The sequence below is a fragment of the Sturnira hondurensis genome, unplaced genomic scaffold (genome assembly GCF_014824575.4).
Source record: "Sturnira hondurensis isolate 20B ecotype Veracruz unplaced genomic scaffold, ASM1482457v3 Scaffold0020489, whole genome shotgun sequence".
NCBI lineage: Eukaryota > Metazoa > Chordata > Mammalia > Chiroptera > Phyllostomidae > Sturnira > Sturnira hondurensis.
Window position 1 is genome coordinate 5,369,161 of NW_028093120.1, and position 19,919 is coordinate 5,389,079.

The 19,919-nt window shown below is 35.5% G+C and overlaps 1 protein-coding gene across 1 annotated transcript in view; it reads left to right on the top strand.

Moving 5' to 3' along the window:
- LOC118975716 (contactin-5) overlaps nucleotides 1–19,919 on the top strand; it is a 252,885-nt gene that overhangs the window by 137,858 nt on the left and 95,108 nt on the right. Inside the window, exon 4 of the mRNA XM_037029796.1 lies at nucleotides 11,722–11,842. Within this exon, the coding sequence (XP_036885691.1) occupies nucleotides 11,722–11,842 (121 nt within the window). The remainder of the gene's footprint in view (nucleotides 1–11,721; nucleotides 11,843–19,919) is intronic.

The following is a 19,919-nucleotide window of genomic DNA, read 5'->3' on the forward strand; positions in this document are numbered from 1 at the left end:
ACCAAAAGCGGGTCCCAGAAGGCATGAAAATCTTTGGGGCCATTATCGCAACAACCCCACCACACAATTTAAGTAATTATCAGTGTCAACTGGTCCTTCACTTCAGTTATAATATCAATTTTAAGACTAAACTAAAGCTAAATTATGGAATAGAGTGAGCATTTGGAAAAATAAACATTTGCATAACACTAAAACTCAACATGGGCAGTCCTGGCAACACAAGCTATGTCAACTGCTTTGACTACATTAACTAATCACTATCTGAATTGACCCTATTTTATTGAATTAAGTGAAAATAGTCAAAGCCCTTGATCTGGTTATACAAAGTCATTGTTCCACTTTATAAAAATTTGTGTCCTTTTTTCAAAATATTGGGGCATTTTAATCATTTTACTTATTAATAGAAAATTGGAAATAGTTATAAAACATATTAACAGAGAAACATTAATTATTTACTTAGAAATGAATAAATTAATTGATTTCAGAAAAATAGCACATTCTGAAGACCGTTATATTTTCTACTTTATCTATCAATCTAAATTAATCAATGTTAAATGTCTCTTCCAAAAATTGGTTCTAGTGGTTTCTGTGCTTTAGGTTTATTTTGATAGGAAGAAAAGCACATATATGTATCAATGAACTGATAAAAAGAGATTCTAGATATACCTGAAATAAACATGAAATATACTGAATATTCCATACCCAAGTGGATCCATAGGTTTGTTTAGCTACACAAGCTGATTAGTGTATCATATGTGCAGTTGATGATAAACACTTACCTTTGTGTTTCTTAGGTGGTAGCCATATTTATGAGCTCTAAATCAGTCAGCTTTTTATTTTCTCACAATAATGTAGGTAGATTTTTTTCTATTGACATAACTAATAAAAGCTTATTGTAGATCATTTGAACATACGAAAACTAGAAAGAGAGTGAAAATCCCTTGGAATCACTTTACCTAGATATAATCGCCATTAGCTTTGTAATTGTATTGTCATGCATCTCTTCGAGCACACATAGACGCATTACAGAAGTGCATACTATCACCCATGCTACTTTTACGAGGATGCCTTTCTCCCACTTTTAAGCATTTTAAGATCCTAATGTATGTCCTTCTGTATTTTCTCTGCTATTTTGTAATCCTGGGCAGATTTATATATGTACAGGAATATTTTTGTCATTATTTTTAAAATATTGAACATATTTTGCATACTTTTTCTGCATCTCATTATTCTCATTCAATAATCCTGAAAATTATTTTATGTCACCTGATATATCTCTAATTCATTCTTCTCAATGGATGTATAGTCCACAGTATAACTATACCTCTATTTAACCATTACCTTATTAAACATATGAGCTTTGTTTTCTGCTTTGAGAGATTTATGAAAAGTGCTATGGAAAACAGCTCTAAATATCTGCATCCATGTGTATCAACAACTTTACTTCTATGAGATCAATTCCCAAAAGTGGGTTTCAGGGTAAAAGAATAAAAAAGCTACTTGTAATCCAAATAGATGTTGCCAATTTTTTTTTCAGGAAATGATATAATATTACTAGGTAGCATCATTATATAGTAAAAGATTAGGTGATTGGATGGGGAGGAAGTGTCAAGAGTTTTCCATGTGGGCACAGCTTTGGCCCTAACCGGCATGACTTTCTTCGATTCATTTTATCTCAGCTCTCATCTGCAAAGTAGAGTGTAGGGTAGATGACTCCTAATGACCCTATCTAATTCGAAATTTCTATGATTATAAATGTTATGTTCAAAGGCTGAATCCCAGGAAACCCTCCAAATACGGTGTCCAATAATAGTGAAGTTATTTTAATATTTCTTAGTGAACACTGACCATTTTTTAAGGAGAAAGCATTCATAGCTCCCAAATCACATTCTTCTCTGTTAGTATTGCATAACTGCTTCATTCATGGAAGATATTCCAAAGTCTCATGATGTCCTTAGAATTGGAAAAAATTTTAATGCAGAAGAAATTCCAAACTGGAAAAATAATCTCAAATCAGAATTCTTGACTATGCATGAGGATATATTTGTATGTATAATATCTTTACCAATGATAAAATGTTCCTCTAAAGCTGAACAAGGATTTCCTCTTTAAAAGCAATAAATATCTTGTAAATGGAACAATGTTCTTTTTTTCTGGGTGAGAAATTAGCATCCCGTATTTTGTGTAACCAAACACACAAAAAATTCAAAACAATGAAAACTTTAAACCCTACCAATATGAAATCTTAGGAAAATATATATTTGCCTATTCAAATTTATTAAATTAGGAAGGATATAACTAATTGTGTCAGTTCCAAATGAGGACACCATAGGTCATTGTAGTAGATGCCATGGTGTGTTACCAGATTCCCCTTCCACGACTAAGGCATTTCTTGGTGTCAGTGTCAATTCAAAGATGCACTGCTTTGTTGAGTCTTGTAAATATGTTTTTAAAATATCAGAGCTGTATTACAGAATGAGGAGGGGTAGTAGAATATGGCTTCAGAGATGATTTTTCAATCTCAGGCTGAGTAAATTCTGATTTTTATAAATACCATATTTTTTGGACTGTAAGACACACCTAAGTTTTAGAGGAGAAAAATAGGAAAAAAATTTTTGAAGCAAAAAATGTAGTAAAATATTTAATAACATAATATTTCACCAATATAAGTGTAAAGCTATATTCAGACTATAAGATGCACCCCCATTTCCCCCCAAATTTGGGAGGAACATGCATCTTATAATCCAAAAAATATAGTAATTGTTTTTTTCATTGAGTTACAAAGCCTTGTTATTAATGAGTTTTCTGTAGCAAAGTGTCTTGACTCACTTTCAAAATGTAAGCTGAATTTGACTGAGAGTTCTTGACCTTGAACTTTTCATAGTTGCCTTTTGATTGACACATTATTCAACTTGACCTTCTGTTTGAACTTCTGTTTGAATCTTCATTGGAGGATTTCTGTTATAGCCTACAACCTAAGCAGTATTTTGAACAGTCTTTTCTGACATTGACATGTTTGAATTCCCTAAATTCTTAGTGTTTTGATGTTGAAGAGACTCTTCATGACTGAATAACAGTGCTTATATGAATGGGATGACCCAAATTTCCTTCTTTATTCAGGAACTTGTTTCTAAGTATTAGTAACTATCAATTAGGCTTGGCAAAAAAAATTTGGTATTTGGTCTTGAAGCACTTGATTGAAATAGTGCAGCTCCTTGTTGAAGATTCCACTTGTTAAAATGTTTACTAACATTGCAAGTGGAATGTAACTACCTAAAATTTTTGAATTTTGAGAAAAAACCTTCAAATAGCCAAATATTTTTGTCAAATTTATATTTAGAAATTTATACACAATTAAATATTCCATTTGAAATAATATATTTTTGCAAAAAGATTAGGTATAAAAGTGTCTTTACCTTCTTGGTTATTTTTCTTTTCAAGTGTCTCTTAACATGCTTATTTCATGGCAAACCATATTCTTTCATATATGTGAAGAGGCCTCTACATGACAGACCCTGTGCTAGCCACTGGGTGTAGCAGAGTTAAACAACAAAAATTGAACTAGAAAAAAATTAAAGATCTTATTGGCTTATTGAATGATTTTTGAATTGGGGAGCATCCATCCCCCCCCAAAAGAAAGAAGCTCTGAAGAGCTGTACAAAATGGAAGACTTTTATAGACAAAAGGAAGGAAAGAGTGGATTGTTTCTGTGTTAGATAGCCTGCCTAGCAGGGATGGAAGCGGGCTATGAGGCAAATTAGCTCACGAGTGCTGTCCAGGAAGATTACAGTCTTGGGGGAAGCTGAATCCGTGACTGGTACAAGTGTTAAGTCTAAGTTTGATGATTTTGGCTTAGCACAAGGGACTCCCTTTGGGACCTGTTGTCTCTTTTTAAATAGTAGTGAACCGACTATCATCTTTATAAGAAAGAAGTGCAAATATGGTTGTCACTCACAAGATTAAATTCTAGTTAAAAATGCGTTTAGGTGATATTTATCCAAGGGATACAAATGATTTTTTCAGTTGTTTTATTTATTTATTTTTTCAGTTGTTTGTTTCAGCTCAAGAAGATGAAATGAGAAATATTTATTTTTCAACCCAGCAAGTTCTGAGTTGGAAGATTTCCTCCAAATTCTTTCTAAAAATGATGGTCCTTTTTTTTAAAAAAATCTCAGGTCACTCTTCTCATATAATATCACAAACAACTAAAAGTCAGTACTCAGCACTTTCATTATCTCTATATATCTCCTTAATCACATTCACGAGTTCAGTAGGAACCTTTTCTATCTTCCACCTTGCCACAGACAAGAGTGTTACTTTTTTTTTTGCCAGTTCGTCAGTCTGGTATCTTTTTTTCCAGCTTCCAATTACAATCTCCTCAATGTTTTTTTCAGCCTTCAGGAACAGTTTCTCTGGGTTTTCCCCATCTTGGACTGAGGGCCTGGTTGCTGTAGGAAAATGCCTACATTCTACAATTCAATGCCTACATTGAAATTCTATTGCAAAAGAGGTTTGTTTTTACACTTCGCTGTAAGTGGCTATGCACTTGGGATCTTTACTCTGGGGACATACTTTATTTGGTAGCAGCCTGGATTTGATGTTTTCTGAGGCCATTTCTTAGGTTACTTGACCTTGACCACTTGGTGAGATGGAGATAAGAAGTATTTTTGTTTTTAAATCCAGAGTTCTGGCTTTAGATTCTCTTTGCATTCTGCTAGACATATGAGTGATTCTCTGTTTTCAGCTCATCTCTCTGTATTTATTCTTACACACAGCTAAAAGAAACCCATTGGCACTTTCAATTTTCTTGCTGAAAATATCCTTAGGCAAATTTAATTTATTCACTGTGGATAATGTGTTGTTTACATCATCTCAGGCAGCAGTGTAGTCAGACCTTCCTACACTACAGAAAAGGTCACCTTTTCTTGAGTCTCCAACAGCAGTTTTCTCACTGTTTCTCAAGCTTCTTGAAGTTCCAGTCAAGATGGCAGAGTAGGGAAATTCTGCACCTACCTCCTCCCATGACATCAAAATTACAACCAAATTATAGAAAAATCACCCTTGATAACCATCTAAAGACTAATTGAAATAAGTCTAATAACTAAGGGTATAAAGAAAAAGCCATGCTGAAACTGAAAGGGGGTGAACTGGGGTGGCCTCACACCCACCTGTTGCAATTGAGAATAAGGGGTCTCTCTCAGCTGCAAGTGTCCCCCGCGGAGTGAGCAGTCTCAGCTCAACACCAGGCTCCTCAAGTCACAGCCAATGTGGGGAATAAGAGCACAAATAACATCTGGCTATCAAAATCAGTGGAGATTCCATCCTTCCAAGTGAAACAGAAGGCTACTGGAAACCCAGATGTCTTCTTAAAGGGCCAGTGCACAAAATCTCACTCATAGGCGCTCACCTTGGCACTCACCACTCCAGTGAAGGGACAGCAGCTCAGGGAGCACCAGAGTCACACAGGGAGAAGCTGAGTTGTGTGGCTACAGGGTGAGGGCAAGGAGGACAGCTGCCATTGTCCCTGTGTTGAGCAACCCTCCCACGTGGCCAACACACACCATTCTTCCTCCTGTGTTGAGACCTCCCCCTACACAGCCAAATCTGAATCTTCATTAGCCTAATTGATTCCAAAAGCTCCTCCCTGATGACTCCCTGAAAACCTGCCCACCACAAAGGTCTGCAGGCCCCAGCCAGGTTGTGGCTGGCCTCTGTGTACCCTGAAACTTTTGCAAAAGTCTCTAGGGCTCTAATTACCTCCCAGCACATCCCTACGAGTATTACACCATTACACTAGGGGTCAGGCTTCAGTCTATGAGTTTTGGAGGGACACGAACTTTCATTCTATAGCAGAGCCCTTCCACCTTGGTCACCTATGTGAGTCTTAGATAAAGGAATGTCCATGTGCCTCTCCATTAGGGAAGAGAGAGCCAATGTACATATGATTATACATGAGACATCTTTCAAGAATCAGGGCACAAACATGCCACCTAACTCTGCCATCTGCTGACTGACACATTAAATATCCTTTCTAGTCCTGTGTGTATGCTTGGGAAAGGAAAACACTAATGTGATATACATGGCATGTTGCCATTCATTCAGTGTTCTTCATATATCCAATTTTTTTCCATCTAGGAAGTAAGTATAATTTAATATTTGTATTTATAAATTTATCACACTAAAATTTAATTATAATTGGTCCTGTATATGCTTTCTTTGAACTACTTTTTAGTGCCTAATTTTTATTATGACCAAGATGGTGGACTGATATCATGAATGATTTCTATTCATAACTTTGTGCTTATAATGTTCAATGATCCAGTTTGGATGTACAGCCACCCTGAATTCTCAGAGTCATCAACTCATTTTTCCTCTCTAATCTATGTCATCAAGTAATACTCTTTCTACATTTTTCTTCGTACTTCAAAACACATTATTAGCACACATATTAGAAAGTAAATTCCAAGGTCCTAGTAGTGGGATGTTATAATAATTTGTACCCATTTTTAGTCTTCAGTGCATTGTTGAACATTTTTTTTATTTCCACTCACATTTTATTGGCCAGAAAAATTGTCTGTACTCTAACAAATATTTTTTAAAAAATTGTTAATCAACATTAAGTCTCTATTATTTAGTGTATTTTGATAACATCATTTTCCCAATATTTGAGATACAATAATTACCTTTTATTTCTTTTAACTCTTCTTATTGTTGTTCAAGTACAGTTGTCTCCATTTCCCCCCACTACTCCTCCCCACTGTTGAACATTTTTAATATTTCACCAAAGTAGACATAACTGGTTTTGTCAGATAATATCTTGTATAGTATTTTCTTCACTCATAGCAAAGTCAAGTCTTCCAGTATTTTGTCTAGCATCTTCTTCACTGGCAGCAGTCAGTATTTCTATTTCTGAAGATATGCTCAATTATTTAAGCATCCCTGTTAATATCAGCTACTTTCTTTACAAAACATTAGAACACAGGTCATCACAAATGTAAACCCCATTACATAAAAGCCTAAGAAAGTTATAAAAAGAAACAGAATGTATATATGGATATTATTCCCATATTGTAGGACACTGTAAACAAAGTGTCCTCTGGGGAAAAGACATACTGTTACCAGGAAAATATTTTAAATACACAAGATTTTGTGTCAACACAAATCATATCTAATAATACATACCTCATAACTAATACCCAGCTTTTCATATTAGAAAAGATTTTTAAATTGCTTCTCATAAAATTTATATACCATATTACTTTGCTTTATATAGAAGAATGGTTTATATGTCTGTTGGGGTTGGGGACGTGGGATGTGCCCTATGCGAGCTGCTTGAGAAAGTTAAGCAAACCCAAAATGTGGGCCTGGAAACTGCCATTATCCATGCTTCTGACTGAGTCTCCACATGAATCCACCATTTTCAATTTACTTTGTTGTTCCAGAGACACATTCCCAAAGTATTCTCAGAGCGCTCACTACATCTTGGTGAAAAAAAATACTTTAAGAATAATTTATACTTTTGAAGCATTTTCCAACAGTTCACAAGGGTACGTTGTTTCACTTAATTTTCCTCAATTCCTAAGAAAAATAGTGCAGCTGTTATTATCCAAAAAGAAAGAAAATGGTTTTCCCTTTGTAGCTTGGAAGGTGCTAAACTAAAGCCAGAAATTAGGTGTTCTCATTCTGAGTGCAGGGGTTTTCTCCGAGAGAGAGAGGGGGGATACGTGTATGTAAAGGAAAACTAGGTTCTTAGAAAACTCACTAGAGCTGTGGAAAAAGTTGATATCCAGTTGTCAAAGGAGTGAATACCACTTATAGAAATATCCCTCTTGGCTAAGAGTACAATTACAGTGCCCTTTAACAGATGACATTTATCAGACACTATGGGCCAGACACACTGCTATAAGCTTTACTTGCATTATCACAATGAAGCTGTGACAGAAACTCTGAGCGATAGAGTCATTTTCCCAACTTCAAAATGTAATAAGTGGCACAAAGAAGAAAGGAAGGAAGCCTTTGTGCACCCATTCGCTCACCCAGGAATCATCTGCTGTTTTACTACCTAGCTCAGCTCCAGGAGTGCCCACAGTAGATTTCTAAGTGGACTTGGGGGAGACTTTCAAGAATGCCAAGTGCTAGTTCTGAGACAAGAGTAAAGTGCTATCGAAGCGTAACTAAACAATGTCAGAACTAAGGAAACCTGGGGAGTGTCCAGAAAGGCTTTACCAAGGAGAAGCTTTTTGAGTTGTGCCTAAGGGGAAGGAGAAAGAGCGCCCACAGTAGAGCAGCAGGCTGGGTTTCGGGAAGGATCGCCACGTACAGGGAAGCGTGAGATTAGTGTTGTGGAGGCCCAGGATTCAGTTCCGGGAGGTGAAATCGTGCTCTCAGGGGCCTTCTCTGTTGAAATAAGGACATTGGACTCTATCTCAGGGCAAGAGCCAGCAGACACTTTACATAGAAAAGGTAAATGCCTTTTCTACTTTTAGGAAGTCTTAACTGGCAGTATTATGCTGGGTGAGCAGGACACTTAGTCAAAGTAAAAGTCAATAAAAGAACTGGGCTTGTGAAATGACAACATTCCCTGTATTATTTCAAAGTCATAAAGAAAAGTTTCAAAATCTAGCAACTGTTCTGATGAGACTATGTATGTGGCCAAGATGTAAATGACATAGCCATGTTGCTGGTCTCACAAGGAGTGAACACACACCCTCCTTCTTGAACTGCTTCGCATATTGATCCATTCAACAAATATTTACTGAACTCTCATTATGTGGCGTGCACTGTGCTAAATGCACAACGCTGGAAGCATTGTGGGAATCACTGGTTGTAGGGAGGTTTATTTGAAACCACATGTAACACAATTTGTTCATAAATCCAAAGAAAGCAGCCAAGAAGAGACAAGGATATAAAAAAAAAAAAAACAAGAAAAGAGAGAGGAGAAACTCCTGAGAGAGAAAAAGTGAAAATGAGGTTTAAGCTTAAGGAACCAAGAATCTGCTGTAAGTAACCGTTTCATTAAAAGTGCACTAAATTGCGAAGGTTCTCTCAGGAACTGTGTACTGTGGGCTGAGATTAAGTGTAATGGGCTCCCACATGAATTCCTCTCATTACTTCTCTTGAAAGATCAGTAAATCTACTGAAAGGGTAATTTAGGTTTAGTGTTCACAATTCACTCATTTTACTTTTAATCTTCCCTATTTAAAATTATAAAAATATAATGCAGGTATAATCCAAAAGAGAAGGGACAGGCCCAAAATGAGATGATGTCAATTCCTCAGATAGCCTCCGTATTGATAGATATGCAATAGGCTGTAGACATTTTACTCCTGGTACATTGTGATAGAGCTTCAGCTGTTCTATACAGCATTACACACTATTAATGCGGGAGCCGAGTAAAGGACAGCATGGAACAATAATATGTACCTCACCCTCCTGAACTCCTTAGACTTTGATGCTATTTTTAATGAAGTCTCTTCTTAATCTCATTAAGATTTTCTTTCAATATAATTCAACATAAAGAACGGGTTTAGGGACTCTCGTCCATGACAAAAATAAAATAATGTTGTGGAAGAAAGGGATCTGGAAATTAAATTATTAAAATTATTCAACCACAGGAATATGATTTTACAAACTGTTTTTCAAAAATGTGAACCTGAATAATGACTTATAATCATTACTTTCTCTGCTATTAAACTACCAGCAGTTTGTGATTTTGAAAAAAACAAACAAGCAAGTAAAACAACAACAGCAACAAAACAAGCAAAAAACACCAATCCCAGTCATCCAGGAGCACATTTTGGGCAACGACAAAGTTTTCTCTGACTTTCTAGGCCTCTCTTTGTCTGTTACACTAAACATGGAACCCATTCTGAGCCTGTAATGTGCACACTGATTTCTGATTAATTTAACTGTACATCATTTGGACAGTTTCTTAGAAATCCGGGGAGAAGTGATATTTTCACACCCAAGATGGTCCCATATACATAAAGTGGTAAATGTGTTGAGGCTCATTTATACCTTATTAAATTAAGTTGATTTGAAACTGAATTATGGTTTATAATGTTTATAGTTTGCTTTTCTTTCTTCATATTAAATCAAAAGGTATTAAAGTATAAATTCTCTTTTCAGACTTGAAAGAAGTGATGCAAAATAAGTAGAGATGAGAAAATGAAAGTTAAGAGTAGCAATTTATTTTAAAGAAGTTAGCAGTGCAGGACATTTACTGAACAAATATCACATTTCTTGAAATAATTGTTATGATATTTTAATGCATTCTTACCGTGAAGCATTATCTTGTAAATGACTAAACCAGATCATGTTTTAACAATTATTTCATGAGCGAAACTTCAATAACCTTAGAAGTTCTTATCATAAGACTATTAGGAATGGAAAAAGTAATACCATAAAAAAGTACCACAAAAAATGGTCTAAAACATATCTACAGTGAAGTAACTCATTTATATACTAAGGAATGAATGATAAGGGGTAGAAACAGAATTTCTAGAAATTCCTCTCATTTTCACGATTTCCATGTAACTCATTGGTCTATTTTAAAATAACTATCAACAACTAATCTCTTAAATAGTCAGCACAATACTTCCCTCTAAGAATAACCATATTATTTTCTCAAGGTAATTCAACCATTTTATCAAAAATTAATGATCTCTAACCTGGGGTACTGCTCTACAAGTTGCTTTAACCATTCTTTCATGTGTTCAGCTATTATTGGAGAGAAGTGAGCTCTTTGAATTTGTCATTTCAAGCTGCATGCATCTACTCCCATCCCACTCAATTGTTTTTGATTGCAATGTGGAAACTGAAAAGCATATTAGAGTTTTGCTATCATTATCTGAAAAAAAAGAAAACCCTCATGAGTGAGTGATTGTAAATCCAGATCTTTGCATATTCACAAAAAAGGAGAGACAATACCAAGTAATGAGAAGTTTCTACCCATTGTTCCAGAGTGTAGGTAGGTAGGATCATCACTGATCCCATGAACAGATACATCTAAAAGATACCCTCCCCAGTACTTACAGATCCCTTTGACTGCATTTGTTCTTTAACTATGTTCTAATCAGCTTGCTCCCCACAAGAATCAGGTGTTTTGAGCCCTCTTTGTGTTTTGTAACTGCATTGATTAAGAGACCCTTAGGCTGATGGTGGTCATTATGGGAGAAATAAATCTTTGTTCATGAAGACGCATGGCTTTGGGATCAGTGGCCTTTCACCGAAGCACAGTCTTGTGCTGTTGCCCATGGTGTGGTCACACAGGGAATCATTCAATAAAGCCACACAATAGGATCCTTTGACTGCTATCTTCTGATAATTAATTTTCACACGTTGCTATTCCTTTCAATACTATTTTCTTCCCACAAAAATAGGCCTGTATCTGAAGAGCAAATCAATAATTTTATAGCTCACTAATTATTTTTCCTATTTTTGAAGATATGAAATTGTGTGCATATTTAAATATTTACTAGATATTGTAGCTGCTAAATTATTATATGAAATATTAAATGTTCAAACCCTTTATCGGCAATTGTTGAAACCTAACTTCCGTGTGTTCCTTAAAACAGGGCATGTTTGATTTCTGAATTGTTGTCCTATAAACTGTAATGCCCAAAAAAGGGCCCTTTGACTGAATATGAAAAGTTCCCCTTAAACCACCTTGAACTAGGCAGATTTGCAACATTTTAAACTGGCACTTCATCCCTCTTTCAGCAAGCATCCTCTGCAGATTTAATGATCAGGAACATCCTTCTGATGCATGCTGGGAGATATGGCTGCAGGGTACAGACCACAGCAGACAGTGTGTCAGATGAGGCAGAACTTCTTGTTAGGGGTGAGTATGCTAATAGTGCAGTCTGAAGACATGATCACCATAAATTATCATACAAAGGAATTTAAATGCATGGACTTTGAGCACATCAGTACAGTGCATTTTACTTTCAATTTACAATATATGTCATTTTTGCTTAACTTTTGCCTTTGAAAATATTACATGGAAAACTGCTCCTTAGGAACAGACAAAACCAACAGATCCAACTTCAAGATCCAAAACACCTTTAGTAAAAAGTGGTTACTGGGTGTTTATTCAACTTAATGCCAAACAGAAATTTTAAACAGTTGAGCAACAAAGATTTTTGAACTACAGAGATGAAATTTATTTGTGTGTATGTGTGTTTTTCAAATGCAAAGCTAGTAGAGCCCTCAGGCATGTTTTTTCTCCACCAACTTCTAAATTCTGCTTCCAAAAAACATGAAAACAGCATGCCTAATTTGGCGCCATTTACATCTGTTAAATAACAGGGCTTTTTTTCAGAAGTATGAAAGTGTCAACAGAGTCTTTCTGTGCAGAAATGACAGTTAAGTGGTTTCTAACTATGAACCAGGCTGTCAGATTGTATTACCCTATAAAGCTACATATTATTTGGATTAAGTAAATAACAACAGCACCAATTTCTTTTAGCACATTATTTCTCAGTATGGGAAATGCTGTTCCTAGCATGCATTTTCTTTCCTTCTCTTGCTTGCTTGCTTGCTTTTTGGCTTTTTTGCTTTTTTGCTTTCTTGCTTGCTTGCTTTCTCTCTCTCTTTCTTTTTCTTTCCCTCTTCTTTCTTTCTTTCTTTCTTTCTTCCTTCCTTCCTTCCTTCCTTCCTTCCTTCCTTCCTTCCTTCCTTCCTTCCTTCCTTCCTTCCTTTCTTTCTTTCTTTCTTTCTTTCTTTCTTTCTTTCTTTTTCTTTCTTTCTTTCTTTTTCTTCCTTCCTGCCTTTCTGTCTTCCTTTATTTCTTCTCTTTTTCTTTCTTTTCCTCCCTTTCTTCTTCTTTTTTTCTTTTAGCTTTTTATTAAGATACTGCACAAAGTACCTACAGAAAAATTTACAAAGTATAAGTGTATAAGTGTACAACTCAAAGGAAAATTACAATAAATAAACCATAAATCTACCATTCAAGACAAAAACTAGAACATACCAGAATCCCTCCTAGTGCCTCTCCCTTTTTGACCTTAAACACTAACATTTTGTGTGGTATGAGTATTGCATGCTAAGATGCCTTGCACAATTTCTGCAAACAAAAATTTCACATTCTATAGCAGAAATTTGTATTTTAGATTATCTTATCTCTATTTCTTTGGAGTCTCTGACAATTATAATTTTTTAAGAATTTATCAATATTATAAAAATCTTGAGCAGAAAATATAAGGCACATAATAAGTTCCAACATCTCTTTGTTTTAGTTGTGTGTGTCATCTTAGGCTCATTATTTTGGGTAGTGCGTCCATCATTGGTGCAAGTAAACTGTTGTTTGAAGCACGTGTGTGTCTGGGCGAGTGGCAGCTTGTTCATTTTCTGTGTGCTTATTTCTGTTCAGAAGGTTGTTTGAACTTTTGGACAAATTAATAGCAAGGATGTGTATCTGTGTTCCCTATTATAAAGCATCATTTTTAAAGGCTTATCCTCTTATCATACTCCATTTAGCTAAAATTTTTCCTTTATGCCCTTTGAAGTTACAAGTCTCATGGAACTGCAAACCCCACACTGCAGTCAATTTTATAGAAAATTGCTTTTTTCTTATGCTGCCGTCGGTTTCAAGTTATTTGTATATATTGTATAGCACTTGCCTAGTGATTCATAATGATGCTCCAAAAGTTGGAGCTTTCCAAATGAATAACACAGTTCAGAGGCTGATAACGAGAAACTAGGTATTTTTACACAGCTGTGAGGGGCAAATTTAAGTGGCAAACTAACATTCTGCTTTGTGAGTAAAATTAAACTCAACAGGGTTTAGAACATAATTCAAGTTCAGCTTTTTTGTGTTCTCCTCTTTTAGCCTTTGGCTTTATGCCTGGGAGATGATAAAATGCATACATTTTGGAATTATACTCAAGAGCATTCTCAAACAGGTTGCTATTGTCTGAATATTCATGTAACATTCAGCTCAAACTTTCATTTGAAGTGAATTTGATCAAGTTGCCAATTTTCTATTATATATTTGCATTACTTTTCTAAAACTAGTAAAAAATAGCTTGCGTTTCTGCTTCGTTGCTCTTAGACAGATTTAAAAACTAAACTAAGCTTTCTGGTTCTTTTTATTTTTACCATTCTTTAAAGTTAAGAACTCTCGGTAATTGAAGGAACTCGGATGCTTGACTACCACTGTTTTTAATGCTGGCTTGTTAAGTAAAACTCAAAGTAGTTTTACCCTGACTTTTTTTTCTTCCACTCCTTCATTCGTTGGTTTGTAAAGTTGAGGCGTTCTAATAGTACAGGCCCCACAGCACCAAACCTGGGCATTTGACATGGAGTTTTTCTAACAACAATGGCTAAATTCCAGCAGCAGAACTCCTAAAGCACTCTGACTTAAGCATATGTGACATAAAAACGGGAACGACGAGGACAGCTCTGCCGTCTGTCTTCTTGCAGAATACCACCATTGGGTTGTCTGACCAGTCCACTTTCCTCAAGGCTGAGAGTGAGGAGTATTCTTGGGTGGCTCAGGACATGTTTCTGTAACCCTGCCATTCTATTCCAGTGGAAATTTAGAGAGCCAAAAATTTATATTCTCCTACATTGACAAAGCTACTTTTATCATCTCCCTTTCTATTAGAGATGTCTAATGTGTGCATCTAACCAAATCCTGTAATCCTTTCCCCGGCCTCCCAAGCACAATAGATTGAAGCTCAGCCATGGAGCCCTAAGACCTCGCCATTGCCTATTCAGAACCTGGGTGTTCCTGACTAGTAATGCTCCCTCCCTCTCCCATTCACTCCTTCAATGCTATCTTTCCCCTGCGTGCTTGTTTCCACTATTGCTTTACTTTGCTTGTGAATGTCAGTGCTATGACTCACCACCTCTATTCCACCCTCACACTCCAGAAATTGAATTTTCTCATAAATAATCACCTGAAGCATAAAATTGCTTGCTCTCATATATTTAATATTCAGTGAACCAGCATTATAACAGCACTGTGCATAATTTGGAGAACCATAATAGAAGTAATGAATATGTTAAAAGAAATTATTATCCTGGAATATAAAAAGAAATTAAAGCCACACCTGAACATCTGTGCACAATTTAAGTCACTTACTCAAGTGTGATATAGCGACAATAGAGAAAGTAAGACAAGACTATAGAGAGAACTCTATTATATTCCTCAGGGTAAAGGAGATGGATCGTTAAGATATAACCTCAGTGAGGAGGACACAAAATTTGTGAAGAACTGTTATTCCCAAACAATATGAGAAGTGGTCAAACACATTATAAAAGATGACAAAGAAAGCAGAGTTTGTTCGTTTTATTTTATTTTATAAAATTAATGTTAGAAATGTGTTTCCCAAAGTGAATATAAGGGTAGGGAACTCTCATGGTTTAAATAATAAATGTGTTTAGCTAAGCTGAAGTTACTGGGAACCAGAGCATGAGTTCTGTCAATTCTGCCCAAAGGCAAAGAAAACAATAAATATTTTACTTCATCTTACAAGTTTTTTTTATTCTTATTACTCTGTTTCTTAATGCAAAGCAGTAGGTCAGGGAACTCTTGGGAGAGTCAAAGAAGTAACAATAATTTCTTGGTTCCTTCTGAATGTCCTCTTTTCCCCTAAACTTGGACAATTTTCATCTCTTGAACTACAATGTCTAAGATGAATCTGACTTGTATTAAATTGAACTTGAGAAAAGAGAATTCATCTCATGGTCTAACTTTGTTGAGAGACATCCAACTGCTTTTAAACATTTGCTCCTCCTCCCACCCATTACTTTGTATTCAACCTGGGGTTCAACCTGCCTTTCAATCTTACTGTTTTGAACTTTCCATTGATTCAGTTTCATTCTTTCCAATAAAGATTTTTTTCCTTGAATATTTTACCTTTAATCTCTCCCAATTCACTAAGTCACTTTTCATGACAGAACTAAAACTTCAAGCCTGCATGTTTTCTCAATTAAACACACCAAAAGGTATTTGTTACTTGGCTATTCACCTATTCACTGACCTGTTCGTGGGCACCCGCTCTGTACCAAGCCCTGAGCTTAGCACTTGGTGGCCCTATATCCACTAGTCCACTGGTATGAGAGGTGCCTTTGCAAAAGGGGTGAGAAACAGCAAAAAAGAAAGTTCCTGGGTAACTTTAAGTCTTTCAGGGAAAATAATGAAACCCTAAGAAAAAAACATAAGCATAGCTACAGGACCAGGTATAATACATAATTTGTGAGATCTGGAGCAAAATGAAGACGCTTAGTCCTTCCTCACAACTTGGTAAGGTTCTCAAGACAGGGATAGCAGAGCACTGATCCAAGTACTGGCACTTTCTAAGGTGTGGGCCCTTTGCCAGCCCTGCACTGCTATTAAAGCATGCATTAACATGTGGGAACAAATGGACTTTGGCAAAAGGAGGTGATCCATCACAGCTAAATTGTCTAAGTCACTTTTCTCATTTTTAAAATCAGCCTATCAGAGCCTCCTCACAAGTTTTGCCAGCTTTTTACACAAAATATATTTTTATTATTCAATTCCATGAGCTTATGTTTTGAAAGGATTTATTATATTGAAGTAAATATAATTCACATCTCTATTTTAATTCTCACCAAAACCTTTTATTATCAGGAGGTAGTTGGTGTTACCAAACTAGATAATTTAATTCTAACTAACAGCAAAGAGACTTTCCACGTTAGCTAGGTGTGAGATGTTATGTGTTATTTTGTTTTCAAATATCTGAAAATGACCTAAAGATACCATGATGGAAAACATTTCAGAATCTTTGATTAAATACTGTCCAGATTCTAAGCTGTAATTTCAGTAATTTTCACTAGCAAGAAAGGAAAGTTTAAAATTTTCTGTCTTTTGTTCTCAAATAATGCAAGTATTATTTCTTTCCAAAACAAATATAAAGGGAAACTCAAGCTTAGTGAAATCCTTGAACATATTTCTAATATGTGTTGATCCGAGAATGAAAGTGGTGTTAATGTTCTCCATCTTTACATCTCTCATAGCAGTAGCGTTGTGAACCGCATAGATTCCAAATTAATATAAACATCTATCTTTAGCATCTGGCCACTTCAGAAAGTTCCCAAGCTTTAAAATGCACAGGTATTTAATACAAGTATCTTTTGGGGGATAGATTTTGCTTAGATTTTCTTTCCCATCTTTGATCTAATATGCAGTAACATTATACTAGGAGTTCACACAACCTTCATACGGTGAAGTAATGTCTTGAACTCAAGAGTCTCTAGTGAAAAAGTCAGTAATCACAAAAAGTAAAGCTGTTTTTGCAAGCATGTTGGTGTTTAGGGATCAATGGACAATGACAAGTTTTTTTCAGTGTAATTTTAATCTTAGCTAATATTAATAGCAAATAAATAAAGAATCTATGTTTTAGAGTGGAATTGAAGTTTTTAATTAATACACTTATTTTTACAATAGTAAAAAACCTTAAAATAGAGATACAAAATATCCTCCCTCTTAAAGAAAATCAAATCTCATTTCTGCAATGTCTTAGTGGAATCCTTTGCATCATTTTAGAAATTTTAGATAACTGGTGTCACCAGTATTAGATAAGATTATTTATTTAAATAACATGCCAATCACTTTCTTTTCTAGCTTAAACTTCTTCTAGATTAACTAATCGATTGACACATACAAAATTTATTTTAGACAGTAAACAGCAGTTTCTTTTCTTTTTTTGTTATGCTTTTCATATAGTTGCTTGCTAACCTGTGAAATTTTTTAACAAATGACTAAAAAATAACATTTTTTGTCAATCATATTCATGTCTGGATTCTCTGCACCAACATTTAATTTGGCTCATTGAAGTGACAGTTGACTCGAGTGACCTGCCTGGCTGAAATGATTGAAAATGATAGATAGATGATAGACCCGTTAATCAAAAACAAATGAGTTGTCATTGTATACAGACAACTGATTGACAGAGATGAACTCTCTTGTGTTTTCTTTACTCAACAACTGCTAGAAGCCATGTTCTCTGATATGTACCACTATTTCAGTCAACTGACTTAGATATTCTGGGTTTCTTGACGGGAGCATTTTGCCATTTTGAAACAAGACTCTGAGTTCACTTTTACATTTTGGGAAAAACTCTAGTCAGCTGGGTTTTATGTCATACATATTTTCAAGTCACAAATTATAAGAAAATTACATTTCACTATGTATTTTTTCCCACAGACTTAATCCGTTTTTCTTATATATCCATCCTAACGTAAAAATGACATTTACTACTACTTCACACTTATGTAAACTTGTAGAGATAAGTTCTTGGTGTGTGTGGTTATGTTTTAAATGCTGATTTCATTCATTGTTTAGTGATTGCCTACTGTAGGTGAGGACTGTTCTAATATGCTAGAGGAAGAATTGGTGAGATAGGATGGGGAATAAGTACCTTCTAATGCCATGGAAAAGAGCTTAATTTTTATGCTAAAAAGTATGGATATCCATCAAAGGCTGAAAGCAGGAAAAAGACATGATTGTATAAGCACTTTAAGAAGTTCATTCTTAAAACTGAAGAGGGTGTTTTAATGAAGAGCGATACCCCGTGGCTTGCTAGTAGACCAAGTGGGAGGCTTTAGTAGTAGTCCTAATGAGAAATAAGAAGGGTTTGAAAAAAGGCAATGATAATGGAGATGGAAATAAGTGTACATTCTTAAAAAATAGGGAGGGTGGAGACAGTATCTATAAAACTTGGAAGCAAACTGGCTATAAAAAATGAGAAATAGGAGGCCAAGATGAATACCAGTTGTAATGCTTAATTGTGTATTCATTGGGAATGAGACCATGCATTTTGGTTAGACCAAGGCCATTCCAGGTTAGACTTGGAATGCCAGAGTAATTACTAATGAGGCCCCTTCACACTGAAAATGTTCCTGGTTTAGATGATAAATTATATGGTCACCCTAGTGAAGAATGATTATGCTTTTCATGTAATCTGGAAGCTAAAGAGAAAAATAGTTTGGGGGTAAAGGAACAGTATTTAAGATAAGGCCCTCCAATAAGAGAAAGATCCAATAAGCAAAGAGATTTGTGGTCACTGCAATTGAGATGTGTGTAGATTTGAGCATTATCAGACAGAAATGAAATTACAGAGATAGTGTGGGACGAATGAGATGGGGAAAGGCTCAGACTGGAACCTCCAGAAACACTAACATTGAAGAGGAGGAAGAACATAATGGAATACTCAAAAGCTTTTCCTAAGGAAAACTATTTCTAAGGATAAAGGATGGGCATTTATGATATAGCCCAAGGAAAATACAAGGACCTTTAAAAAAAGAACATAAAAGGAGATTAGGAAGCAACTACCAGGAGGAAAGCTAAGGTAATAAAGTCATCAGGGTAAACTTAAAGAAGAATTTCAGGAAGGAGAAAGTAGGCAATAGTGTCAAATACAAATGAAATATGAACCTAATATATACCATTGGATTGAACAATTTCAAAGTAATTGAGGACCTTAGTAAGGGAGAATTTAGTGGGATGATGGGTATAATAATGAATTACAGTAGGTGGAGGAAGGCAAGCAATAATGTATAATCAGTGGTGCAGTATCTTAAGGGACGCATGGGCTTTGGAGTTAGACAAACCGTTTCACATCCCCACAAGCTCCTACTAGTAATGTGACTTTGGGCAGGTTGTTTAACTTGAACCTTGCTCACTTTTCATTCATTCCACTCAATACTTATTTAGCAAACATTTATAGAGCATATCTATGTGGCAGGCACTGTGCAAAGAACCAGCTAACCATGCAATTCATGTCCTTGACATGAGCACATCTTTTAAAAATATAATACAAGGGGTGCTGCTACAGACATAGGAGCAGCACATTTTGCTTTCTGATCATAAGCTCCATTGAAAATAATAAAAATGCTTATTAAGTTCTTTCTGTATGCTAAGCACTGTGCTAAAGGCTCCATATGAATTA